Consider the following 13790-nt stretch of genomic DNA (forward strand, 5'->3'; position numbering starts at 1 on the left):
CGGTGAAATAAGTTTTTTAATTTCCTTAGTTTTTGTAAGATGCTGCCCTACAATTCTTTAGTATACCTTCTCTAGTTTAGGTGAGGCTGCATTTCAAATTTGCAATTATTCTAAGGTTTGTCTGAACAAACATTATTATTCGTAACAAACACACAAAGAACCAGAGCAACAACGAACTTACCAGTCTTTTTTATTGATTTTTATGAGTGAGTGTGTGCGTAGCAAAGTAGTAGAATACATTAGCTAGCAGACAAAACCAGCAGTAGAAAGTTCTGATTAACAGCTAGCCAACTGTCAGACAAAACCAAGATTTCTAGTTTCAAGAATCAACCCTTTTGTACTGTTAAATCCTACCTACTTCATACTCTCAAGAATAACAGAAGGTGGACTGTTTTCAAAAGGTAAGGAAAACAATGGCAATTTAGACCAAAGGTCTATCTACTGTCTTAGCCAGTAGTAGATGCATAGAAAAAAAAAAAAAGAGATGCAATCAAAGAATATCTCAAGTTGGACAGGACCCATAAGGACCATTGAGTCCAACTCCCTGCTGCTCACAGGACTACCTAAAATTAAGCCATATGACTAAGAGGGTTGTCCAGATGCTCCTTGAACTCTGACAGGCTTGGTGCCCTGACCACTGCCTTGGGGAGCCTGTTCCAGTAACCAACCACCCTCTCAGCTGAGAAACTTCTCCTAACATCCAACCTGAACTTCCCCTGATGCAGCTTAATTCCATTTCCTCATGTGCTATCACTGGTCACCAGAGAGAGGAGATCAGCACCTCCCTCTCCACTTGCCCCCCTTGAGGAAGTTGTAGACAGCAACGAGGTCACCCCTCAGCCTTCTCTTCTCCAAGCTGAACAAACCAAGCGACCTCAGCCACTCCTCATGAGTCTTGCCCTCGAGGCTTTTCACCATCTTGGTTGCCCTCCTCCAGACACTCTCAAATAGCTTGATGCCCTTCTTGTATCAAAGCACCTAAAACTGCATACAGTACTCGAGGTGAGGCCGCACCAGTGCGGTGTAGAGTGCAATAAATGGGGTATGTACAGAATGAACCTTCCTTCCTTTCATATACCTCCCAGTTCTCAGTAATCAACAGTTTACAATTCCTAGGCCTGACTGGTATCCATACCATTAGATTCAACAGCTCCTCCTGGATCTGGTCTTTGTGAATTTGCCAGATTCATTTCAGAACCCATTTACTCGCTCATATTTTACACTATCCAATAGCAACAAGGTCCACAATTTAGCTCTGTACCAAGTGAAAAACACTGTTTTTGTTTTAGATTTTGCCTCTTAATTTCATTTAGCAGCACTTAGATTGCATCTGTATGACCATGTCAAACTGAGAATCAGCTCTAATCCACATATATAAAGTCTAAACGAGCAAAACAGTAAGTCGAAACAGGGCTGCAGCCAGGCTGACACAAAGGCTGAGCAAGCGCACAAACACTTTGCATCAGACCATACAAGACATGGTCTCTTGCTCTAGCAGTACCAACAAGACATGGTACTGCTAGAAGAAACAAAAATTCAAGAAAAGAAGCTACAGTGAAAGAGCGAGGAAATTCAGACATTAACTGTACAGTACATTCTAAACAAGGTGGTTTATCTAGGCTGTTAGATTATCCAGATCTTAATTCTTAAATGAAATCTACTGTAAGTCAGTCTTAACTTACTCAAGAGCATCTTCCAAAAAAAGAAAAAAAATCCCTGGGAAACAACCATGCTAATCTGCAAAGTGTTGTCATTTCATTGCGTACTAATTTCTACAATTTTATTTGATCTTTCATCATCTCTGTAGAATAGGGGTGGAATAATTTTACAATGTATTTTAAATAATAATAAACAATGCAAAATTGAACAGACTCCAGAAAAGGCAAAGCAAATGTTTATTTGCCTTGAAATGGTGAAAGTACATATGAATATAATTACCTACAAGGCATTAAAATTCACATAGAAAAAAGCAGCCACTAAAGTGGCATTTGGACCTATTTTTGGATATTTATGCAGTGAAGAAAAAGCCCTAAAGAGTAAAAGTGCAGCAGTGGTTTCCAGCAGTTGCAATAGTGTATAGATATAAATAAAGCCTATGGAAAAAGGTAATAATATCTCTCTGAGTTCCACAAATGCAGCTGAAAAAAATTATTTTCAAGAATACAGTGTTTGCTTTCAGATCTGAAGAGGCAAGTTCAAGTTGAATACAGGGAACATGAGAACAAGATGCAAAGCAAAAAAAAAGGAATGCACAATACTGTCATAACATAGCTGGCTAACCTTACATAAGCAAAATGTAGCCTCCGTGTCCTACATGAGCTAATGACTTCATCCCTCCTGTACTGAAAGTCCCCACTCTACCACATACGTAAGAAATCTCTTTCTCCGGTCATTTCTGTGATTAATCCAATTCAGCTCAGGACAGGCTTTCACAATGCAAAGCCTTTGGCAGCAAAAGCAGGAATACAAGTATATTCTTGTATCACTTCACTCTCGTTTCTCCCTATCCTTGTGTCCAGCATGTCAGCAACTCGATCGTGAGGGCACACGTACATATGGATTGTGCTGTGAAACACAGCACCACATCAGAGAACAAGTTTAGCTTTTAAGGCCAGTACAAATGAAAAAAAAAAATTAAAATCAAGGGACAATTCAAAACAGGACATTCAGATGCAAGTTATGTTAGTGTCATACAGTCTGCTGCTAGTTTTGTGCATATTACAGATGAAGCTTAGTTTGTAGAGTCTGAAAGAAAGCAGCATATGTGGACTGGCAACCTGGGGAAATTTTTTCTTGTCCTTGGGTAAGCCTGTAAATCATTGAAAACGTCTAGATCGTTTGTTTTCCAGAAGATAGGTAGTTGCTGTGTACTGTCAAAAGCACCTTTCTATGATATGTGTACTTTATTTGGAGGACAGAAAGAATTTGTCCTCATTATCTTTAGGCCAAGGCAGACTACAGTAGCAAAATCTGACAGCATTGTCAAAACTCGAAGTGTCAATTCAGTCAGTCATCCAGGTGTGAAATCATCTGCTACAATGCTTCTGAAATAAGATTATTACTGTTACTTTCCATCTCACACATACACTAGACATTACCAAAAAAATCAGACACAACTCTGTTTATTAACAGCTATGTTCCTTTATCAGAAACATCAGATAGTTACTGTAGCCCAGGTGCATCTCAGAAGGTGTCTTACAGAAGCATTTCAGTCATTCAAGTCTAGGACTCAAGAAAAGAGCACAATCTCAAATTTTATCTTTGTGCGGAGATACTAAATTTGTCTCAGGTACATGGAAGGTTTCAAAACCTGTCAAGGATCTTTTCTGAGATCTAAGAAGGATTTTTATCACCAGTTTAATCACACATAAAAACTTCACTAGTCACTGCCATGAAAAGAGGAGCGTAAAATGCTATGATGGTGCCCAGTATCAGCAGTCCATGTTCTTTGGATACCAAAGCTTAGGTGCCAAAGAAGTGGCGATTGCAACAGTTCCTTAAATATCTTAAATTCTCACTGACAGGCCAAAATAGCCTTCCAGATACAAGAGTTGGCAGTATATCTAGAAGTTGTGTTCATCCTGATCAGTTTTGCATGAGATGTCCAAAACAAAGACTGCCATCTGTGTAGGCCTTTAAAATTATCTGGTGAAGATAATGTATCATTTAGCACAACAGCCTTGTCTAGCTTTGATTTAAAAAAAAAAAAATTACATACCTACATATGTATGTATAACCTAAGATCTATTGGTCTTTCTCCAACTCAAGATGTGCAGTGACATCTTTTAAAGACTAGGAATACACTCTCCAGGACAGCTCCAGGAAGGGCCAGCTCTCAAGTTTTCAACAATTAGCAGAAAGCACAGAACATCTCTGTTGCCAGGATGATACTAATACACCCAGGCTGAGAGCAAGAGAGACAAAATACTCCTTTGTTTTCTATCAAGACATTTGCTGATCACAGAGATCTATCAATCAGATCATCAGAGCAAGAAGAGGTGAAACTACAGTCCTGTTTATTTTGCTGGAGAAGTTTTCCATATTGCATTCCAATGTTAATACATCCAGGTTCAGCAACGTTTAACTCAGTATGTACACTCAGTGCTTAATTTGCTAAGGCTTTGTTCATACCAGCGCATGGGATGATACCTTGCTGGGTGCTTGTGTCTTACTGACCCAACCAGTACAGAAACTTTCCCAAAGAAATAATAAAGAAAAAAAGATTCTCCACAAGAGGAGGATGGAGAACACTACTGAAGATCACCATCTTTTAATTTAGCAGTCACTGTTTACATAAAGAGATGAAACAGTAACAGCAAAAGATACCCAAGTTATGCAAGTTTTTCTAGCCTAAGTGAATTGTATACACATGAAACACCGTAGATTTGAATAAGCACTATGCAAGGAAGTGTAACTATGGACCAGTGCTCCAAGAACAAATGGCTGGTCAATTATTGACCAGTCAGATGTACTCAGTGTACAGAATTAGCAGAATGCTTCTGCATACCTGTAGTGTCTTCTGATTCTTACTGAAATGATTTGTCTTTCCGCTATTTTTGGTCAAATCAAGGCCTTTCCCATATACACTGATTACTGTTTGTACAAAGAAGTGTGCTAAGTGCAGTCACTGCCAATGAAGTGGACTTACAGTAATTTGTGATATATTTAGAACAAGTCTAAGATGCATTTTCTTCATGATAAATAAGATTGTCCCACAGGAAAAAAAATTTGTTTAGATACCAGAAAAGTATTTTAATTTATCTCATATTCAGTAGTCCGTATCTGTGTTTATATATAGAGAGATATACACACACATATCAATATAGTGGAACAACAGACATGAAGTACTTCAAAACCATGTTTCCTATGTTTATTATAAACACTATTAAAGAAAATTACTAGAGAGCCATTTGAATATCGAGTTCATAGTTTCTTAAACCTATAGCCTATAGCTTATTCTGAAACCAAGTTATCATACCGAGCAGGTTCATGAGATTTGAATCACTTGTTTCAAGTCATTTGATGAGCCTATGAACTAGCTACATAGTGCAAGGGAATAAAAAGATTTTTAAGTATAAAGGTATAATGAATCATGCCTGTTTATTAGTCATCCTAATGAATACCTACTAATTATTCTGCAATAAAGTTATTTTAACAAATTGGAGAACACAGACATGTGTCAGTTACTGGGACAACTGCACAGTTTACTGTCAAGCAATTCTAGTAATTATTTAAATTGGTGATTAGATATCACATCAGCTGAGATATTTTAGAATTCTTTGAACTTCCAGTATGGAAATTTACTGTGTACAATTGCATTACTGAGAAAAATCCATACATTAAATGAATATGGAGATCTCTTTATTTAGCACCCATAATGCATCTATATTTACTAGCTCATCTGTTTACACTGTTCATGCTGTTTACAGAAGGCCATTAGCCTTAATTTTCAACTTGTTTACTAGAAAAAAAAAAGTCAAATTTACATGAAAGGAGTGAGATTGAACTGCTAAATAAACAGGAGGATTAGACCAGTTTTTTAGGGTGCTTAGCACAAAGTGATTACAGTCCATGACTGTGGCTCCCAGCAATGTTTCTTAAACACTGTCAATTTGATTTCTCAAAGTCAGCAAGAAAATACTAAAATCCTTTTAAAATACCACTTTTCATATAATTCTCTTGAAAAAAACATTTTTGTAAAGTCTTGTGGTTTTTTTATTGTTGGTACAAGCTATAGACAAAGCACAGATAGTAATTTTAAGCTTACTAGCAAAATTACCTAACCTCACTCTGGCCATTTCTTGTTGTATTTAAACTACACAGATGTTTAGCAGATGCTGTACCTTTTTTTCAGAAACTTCTGCCATCATTTTTAATACAGGCATAGTTGGTCCAAGTTCTAATGTATTTTTAAATAAGCCTTCACTAATGTACACATGTTAATGATAGCAATAGTCTAACACATTTTAGGCTAGGGAACCCCAAAGACAAAGCTATTGTAAAAGCTGAAGCCCTTCCTTTTGTTTAAAGGAGAAACAGAAGTCCACCAGGGGAGTAGGCCTTCCTTCAACTAGCCAGAGAAAATGCTTAATAGACCTACACGTTTCATCTTGCAGAAGGAAGCTGAAATATAGAGCATAACAGAAAAAACACATCATAGTTCAGGGTGAAGTATTTACTGTACCATATTATTCATTGAAAAAGTTTCCTGTAGCAATTACAAAACAAACTATAAGATACTGAACTTAAGAAAATACAAAACATGGTCAAAGAAATAGTAATGCAGGGAGGACATAAGACTGTATGGAGCAAAGAAAGAAAAATGCAAATCTAAGGGATGGTTATAACATGACAAGAATTTAAATTTAGGTTCTTCAAATTTTCCCAGATGTCATGGCTTTCAGTGCCCATAGCAGGCATGTGAGTAAGCACACAGTGCTGCTCTCAGAGATAGGTACAAAGGTAAGATACAGAGGGTAACAGTAACCCACTCCGGAGCAAACCACACAATCCTCCTTGGGCACAGAAGCAATAGCTCCCATGTTAAAGCATTCAGTTCCTTCACGGTCACTTCTGTAGAATCATTCCCAAGATGAAAGAGAATTGCACCTTACCTCAAAGAAAGAAAGGTATTTAGCTATAGCAAACTCTGGTATAGCAATATGGCTCGTCTAAGGTGACAAGAGAAACTTGTGCAGTTGGGGATAGAGTGTGGATTCTTTTCACTCCTATTCTAAGTTTTGTGGAAGACAGAGAATCCAATGATAACACCTGGTCTTCATAACTCAGACCTCCTTAAGCAAAACAAAATTAAACTTCAGTTTTAAACCTTGAAAAGAAACCACACTAAAAGGCAATAAAATTACTCCACCTAATACAGTGAAGAAAAACCCAGGGTTCCAGTAATTCAGAATGATTTCTGTTCTCTTGGTATTTTCAGCCAAGGGATGTTTCAAGAGCACTTTCTGCAGAAAAGCAGTACCTACCAGACAGTTTTTGACTGACTGTCAAGAAAAAGAAAACAGAGCAATTTATATTAGCAAGCCGTAAGAATCAGTTCTCAGGTATAGGTAAAAAGTCTACAAACTTTTCAAGGAAAGCTTTAAAATGTGCTGATAATACAACTAGATGTATTAAAATGCCTATCTGATTTTCCACTGATTCATCCCTGCATGGACACCATTTCATAGAATTAAAACCTTTTTCACAGTTAAAACTACAAGATTCAAATTTTCATCAGTGGGACTCATAAAACACTATTTCAGTAGAGCACTATATGGTTAGATGGATGAAGGTCAAACATATATATAAATCTCCCACTCTAAGTCATATTTATTTTGATCTGTTTGTTTTTCTCAAGAGTCTATGCAATTCCCAGCAGCCAACAGAATTATTTCTGAAAGCAGTCTGAAATAATTTTCCTAAATTTGTTTTCCACTAAATCACAGCCAAACTGACCAAACTGTCCAACTGAACATTGTTTGAATTAATCCATTAAAAAAGTCTGGACTTACAATATCCACACTGCCCAGAAAACAAAATCAGTAACAAACTGTGCCTAACATCTCGAACTGAAGTACTTATTTTAGGAAGGACTACGCAGTAACATGAAGAGAATGGGAAGAATCCTCCCTACGACACCACAGTACCTTAGCAATTATTTTGATGTTGAAGGAATAAGGTAATTAGCACATCTCTCTCACTATGGATAAGCATCAGAAGACTTGCAAAATAACCAGTCCACTGAATCCATGCCCACTATTCCCTTGATAAATAGAAAAAGCTGGGCTCTTCAGGATTGTCTCAGAAAGAAAAAAGACTGACACTGTCTCCTTTTCATGGAAGAAGACAGTCATCTGTCTATATCTTGAAGAAAAAGTAGATCCTCATCAATTCCTGAAATGAGTGGTACTTGTAATTAAAGGCAGGTTAGAAATTGTACACAAATATTTAAGGATTACCTCTCCTATAAAGACAACCATAACACAATCCAGTTTTTCTTCAGGGGACAACTTATCAATAAGGGAGTGGAGAGTTTCTGTAAGGTAAGACTTGACTTTTCTTTTCACTGTAGGTATTCCCATTACAATGGAAACTGAAATCAAACAAACCAGAAATGCACCTTCAGTGAATTCATACACAAGATAAAAACCAAAAATCTTATCTCATAATAAAGCATTGCTTAAGAAATGCAAAAAGATAGAGATAACAGTAATTAAAAATAGTTTAAAAATATACCACCCATCATCAGGAGCATGATTAACATAATCACCACCAACGCTCAGAGCAAACACAGCAAACAAAAAAAAGAGTAATCCTAGACATGCCAGACTTTTGCATAGGTAATAATCAACAATCATGGTATTAGTCAGATAAGGTGCACCAAGACTTACTGAGTGATTAAACTCCCTAACTTAGTTTTATTTTCAAATTGGCGTAACGATTCTTCACAACTCAAGTATGTAAGTTCTCAGCAGTCATCTTTTAAAATGACGCTACTGAAAAACTCTGTTACTTTCCCTGCACATGATTTGGGTTCTTCCAGAAAAACACGTCCAGGTCATCAGGATTGCCTGGAAATTCCTCACTGAAATCTCTTGTACCTGTTAAAAGCACCTCAAATGCAAAGCGATCTGGCCCCAGCTACAATACTATTAACACCATCCTTCAGCTGGCCATTTGACTCCCATGTTCCTTAGCTCTCCCATAGTCTTTCTTCTGCAGCCCACCCTGTACCCAGGGCTGGCTACCTCTTAGGAACACAGCAGATAGCAGCAGGAACACAGCAAAACAATAAAGCAGACTTCACGAAATCAGCACCAGCGTTTTAAGCCATCTGTGTGAAATTATTTACCACATCATAAATATATAAAATCAAGTAACTATTAAAAATGTTGTTTATCCTTCCTTATAGAGCCTGCTTCACCTAGCAGCTACGCATTAACAAGCTCTGATTTTTTAGAACAAACACTCAAACAACACAGTGGCCAGGGAAGGAGAAGCTGGGAAAATAATTTTAACTCAGAATGTCCTCCCTCTTTTTAATTATAAACCTGATCCCAATTTCTACTTTGCAATTTCAAACTTCTGTCATATATTCCCAGTGGGATGCAATACAGTCTTCACTTAAAACAATAAAGGAATATAAACCTTTTCCTTCCTGAATAACAACATTGAAAAAATTATGTTTATAGTTAAAAAAAAAAAATATATAAAAAGTCCTTGGCTTGAGCCCACACATTTGTCACACAGGACTGTCTCCTGTTAAAAGAAGGAACAATCAAACTTACTCAAGCAATGAAAAAAAATGCAGGCCAGGAATAACTAATGCTTCTTTCAAAAACAAGGAGAGGGAGAAAAGAAAAAAAGAAAGATCTAGTGGACAACAACATGAGCCTTTCAAGTCAGATAGCACACAGAGAAACAAGGACTCATTGGTGGGGCCTTCAAGCTTAGAGACACACACATATGCTTTGACGCATATCAGCTTGGTTGGGCTTTACACTATTTATTTTCTAGAGCTCTAAGAGTGGGATTCCATGGAGCTATCCTAATGACCAAAGCTCAGAATTTGTGAGGATTAGGAAAAAAAAGGGGATCAACAGTATTGCAGCACAACACTAATTCCCCACTAGCACCAATGAATGCCTACATTTTATTGATGCAATTATTATCTGATAATTCTAGTTCTCCCAACTCTAAGTTTCACACTGAAATACACTGTTTAAAAAAAACAGAACCATCAACTCTAAAATAATTATATCCAAGCATGGCTGCCCCACAAATCTGAAAAGCCAAAGGGATATGTCCATTAGTAGTTCAGAATCTGTAACGCTTGAGCTTTCTTCCCTTTTACTTACTTACAAAAAAGTAATTCAAACTAAATGCTTCTTAGTGTGTACCTTAACCTGGTGTGGGTTGTGATTAAGATTATGCAGAAAAGAGCAAAACTGAAGCCAAACTCTTTTCATCTTGGATTCAGTGCAAATTCTAAGAGGTATCAGTACCACACAAGTTAATGAGATGTACCGCATTACTTAGTAGGTCAAGGAAATTATACTACTAAAACTAGAAAGCCCTCCAAATATAAAACATAAAATAAACATTGTATCACCATACCTCCTGTCCTTCCAAGGCCAACCTGCACGGAAGGTTGAAGGCTTCCTTCATTTTTCAACAAATGAGGCAAATGGTAATAGATATTTGGCACTTGAAGAGATTTTCTACTTGTTAGCTCTTTTAACAATTTCAGCGTCTCATCTGCAAACATACATGAAATCAGTAATGTAGAAAACAAGTAATATGAAGGTTTATGCAGTGGCAAAAATAGAAGATTACAAACTTGGTCGTAACTGAAAAACAGAACAAATTATGCATTTTACCGAGGCATTATATCTTGTGTACAAAGGAAATCTTTTCTCATTTTAATTTTTTAAATAAAGGATGGCCAACATTATTTTCCACTGAGTAACCTTGCTACAGATATAGTTAATATTTATGTAATCACATAAGACTTAGTGCTTAATCATAGAAGTAAAGAATGCTCTATTTATTTAGGAGTTTGGGGTTTTGCTTCCCCCCCCGCCCAGTAAATCAAAATGGGAGGCGTATTTACCTAGATTATTTTTTACTTACGCTTACAGAGCTCATCACCATGTAGTGATGCTACTGCAAATAACTTCTCAAAGCTATAAATACATACTGGGATTCACTGCACATACAGATACAAAACAAAAATACCATTAAATATACAGCTGAGATTTTGAGTATTTCTGCAATAAAATAAATGCTAACATGAAGTTAATACAGTTCATTAGAGTATTTTATAATAATTCTTGCTCCTTCTAGAGAAGGTGCCTCTCTGGATGTCCAGGTGGCTCTCAAAGTTGCAAATAACAGTTTTTAAATTCCCCTGCTGTGCGTGTTTATTTTCTTACATCAAGTGTGAAAACAACTCTTATTTCAAATGACAAATATGATAGCATATGGACTGTTGAAAACTTACGGGCTTTATAATATCAAGATAAGTAAAAAACCGTACTCAAGGTTTCAGAGATAAAATTGAATTGTGAAGTGAGAAAAGTAATGCCATAAATGTCATTCCTCTCAGATTCTGAGTTTAGCTTCTACAACAACAAAAGCGTTTTGGTCTGGTTTGTTTGGGGTTTTTTTTTAATATTTGTTTTTGGGTGAAACTAAATTCCTAACCACTTAAAATCTTGAAAAATGCTTTGTAAATAGATGCCAGAAGTAGAGATGCTTTTTTTGATAGTTGTTTTGTTTTTTTTTTTTTTTTATAGATTCCAATACAGGTACATTTTACTTTTCCTATTAACATTTCCTTTAGCTTCAACTGCAAAAGCCGGACTACAGATTCTGTCAAAGTATGACATCTCTTTATATGAATGAATAATGATCTACATAGAACAATCTGGAATTCTTTCAACTTCAAAGATAGCAAATACTGCATAGTATTCCATATACTCAAGTACATGAAACGTAATAAAAATCTACCTAATACTAAGTTCTGAGCACAAATGCTCAGGAATTCAGACTTCAGCTGTCTTCCATCATGGCTCCACGTGGAAAAATGACTATGTCCCAGTCAGGATCCAGACATGGTAGAATGTTAAAAATGTGAATCAGTAACTTCAGCTGCATCAAAAGAGAACAACTCCCTATGGCTATATTGTCTATAAGCAAGCTAACTCATTTTTAGAGATAAGTGTGGTAATAACTTAATCATAAATCCAGTATCAATATTACTTGACTTCCTCTGGTTGTTCACTTTAACAGCAAAAACACACACAGAGAATAGGAAGACAACAGTGACAGACTATGTTAGGTGTAACTTTTATCCACATCATTTCTGGAGATCCACAGAACTATGAAGATCAGGTTGGACAGGCCGTTAGAGTCAGACAGAGCAATTCATCATTAATATCAGCACTGAGGGGTTGTTAATTATAACACTGAGGTTGTTAATTATAACAACACCCTCACCCCCCCCCGAAAAAAACTTTCTATAGAAAATAGTAACCCATAGCACAAGTGCAAGTGGACAACAGATTGAAAAAGCTTGATCCAGTTTTTTGATTTGCAAAACTCTTTGGGTTTATAGTCTTCATTAGGCCAATACAGTGAAATTTCTGCAACGTACCGAATCACACCCCTTGCTAGAAGGTTTATATTTATTTGATATTAATTTTCCATCTAGAATAATCAGAGTGACTAAAGCAGTAATAGTGTGATTTTTAAAGTTTACTTCAATAATCTGGTAAGTAATGCAAAGGCATTCTCTAACATTGCCAAACACAGCTTGCGGTAAACTTGGGCAACAGCCTCTGAAATGGGTAAAAACTCACTTTACCAGTTTACTGTTTAATCACTAGTTATTAAAAAGGACATTACCTGTACATTTTACAAATCATAACCAAGACCTTAGCCTGTATGTTTTCACGTCTTCTAGCTGACTTTTAAACATATTTTGATTGCTTCAAGTTGATCCACTTCTTCCATTTGCCCACCTTTCCCCTCAAGTTCTATTTAAAAAGTGATGTAAATTATTATTCAACATATTGAATATATTTTGACAAGTAGCCGGAAGTTCCAAACTTTGGGACCTAGGTATGGAATAAGTATTCAGTCCCGAAAATCATAAGAATGAAGAATGGGTGGATCATAAAGAACAGAAATTGGAAAAAATAAAACCTCAAAAAATCCCCACCAGATATAACACATTACACATTCTTTAGTCGCACTGCTGAACAGTTTCATTCGGCTTTCTTGGTATTAATTTCTTATTCTATAGTAATAAGGAGAGATATAGGTATTGCAGAGTTATAAAAAATAGCTCAATCACAGTATGTACCTGAGAAATTATTCATTGCATTCTTACTCCCATTTGTTTCTGCTACTGCACGCCTGAACTGCTCCAAGATAGCGTTCAGCTCAGAAGAGCGTTGCAGGGTGCGATGCTCAGCTATACGAAGACGTTCCTTCAAAGCATGAAATTCCCGTTGATACGCAATCAACTTTTCTAGAGAGAAAAAAGATTATCCTGGTTATTTTTGAAAAAAAACACCTACAGATAGATGCAACAGGGGTCAGGGACTGCTCAGCTATGCAGCACCTGAAATTCAACCAAGAAGGGCACAGCCCAGCACCATCCCACCTGAGTTAGGCACCTTAGCATTTACACAGCATTCAGACAGAAGAGGGAGCTGTACCAGACAGGGATGCGAAGCAGGCACCGAGGGGGTTATGCCCCTCACCATAGTCACAGACAGGGGCAACCTTTGGAGTCCCCATTACGCAGCACCACAAGGCAATTCTGAATCTTCTTGGAACAGATGCCCACAAACCCTTTCTTTTAAGGAGCAGAATAGGACTGGTGCCTTACAAAAGCATGGGCTATGCCTTTTGAAAGCTCCTTCTGAATACTTTGTAAGAATGAGTGGAATTTGACAATATTTCAGATATACCAATTTCAAACCAAGGTTTTAACTTGGTGATATCGTGAGTGCCTGCCAGAACAAAATTTTGATCAAAATCCTGCTAATGTAGATACATACGTATATTCTTTGAAAGGACACCAAAAGGGAGAGGGAAATACCAAAACTCATTTGCTGATACGTTGCCTATGCCCTTGCCACCTAGCAAAGTAAGTACCTCGGTTTGTGCATCTTTCCTTCTATTGGTCACTTCCTCAAATCTCCTGCTTACCACCACCACTCTCCTTCAGCCAATCTACAGATATGGACTGCAGTATCTTAAATGATTTTATACCT

General features: G+C 36.9%; 1 protein-coding gene across 1 annotated transcript in view; it reads right to left on the bottom strand.

Annotated features, from left to right (window-relative positions):
* MGAT4A (alpha-1,3-mannosyl-glycoprotein 4-beta-N-acetylglucosaminyltransferase A) overlaps nt 1-13790 on the bottom strand; it is a gene marked incomplete at its 3' end in the record, with an annotated part of 72883 nt that overhangs the window by 32926 nt on the left and 26167 nt on the right. The window contains exons 2-4 of the mRNA XM_082011491.1: nt 12872-13039; nt 10120-10260; nt 7962-8095 (exon numbers count right to left, since the gene is read on the bottom strand). Coding sequence (XP_081867617.1) covers nt 7962-8095; nt 10120-10260; nt 12872-13039 — 443 coding nt within the window. The remainder of the gene's footprint in view (nt 1-7961; nt 8096-10119; nt 10261-12871; nt 13040-13790) is intronic.

This window comes from Phaethon aethereus, assembly GCF_964289735.1.
Source record: "Phaethon aethereus genome assembly, chromosome: 1".
Classification (NCBI taxonomy): domain Eukaryota; kingdom Metazoa; phylum Chordata; class Aves; order Phaethontiformes; family Phaethontidae; genus Phaethon; species Phaethon aethereus.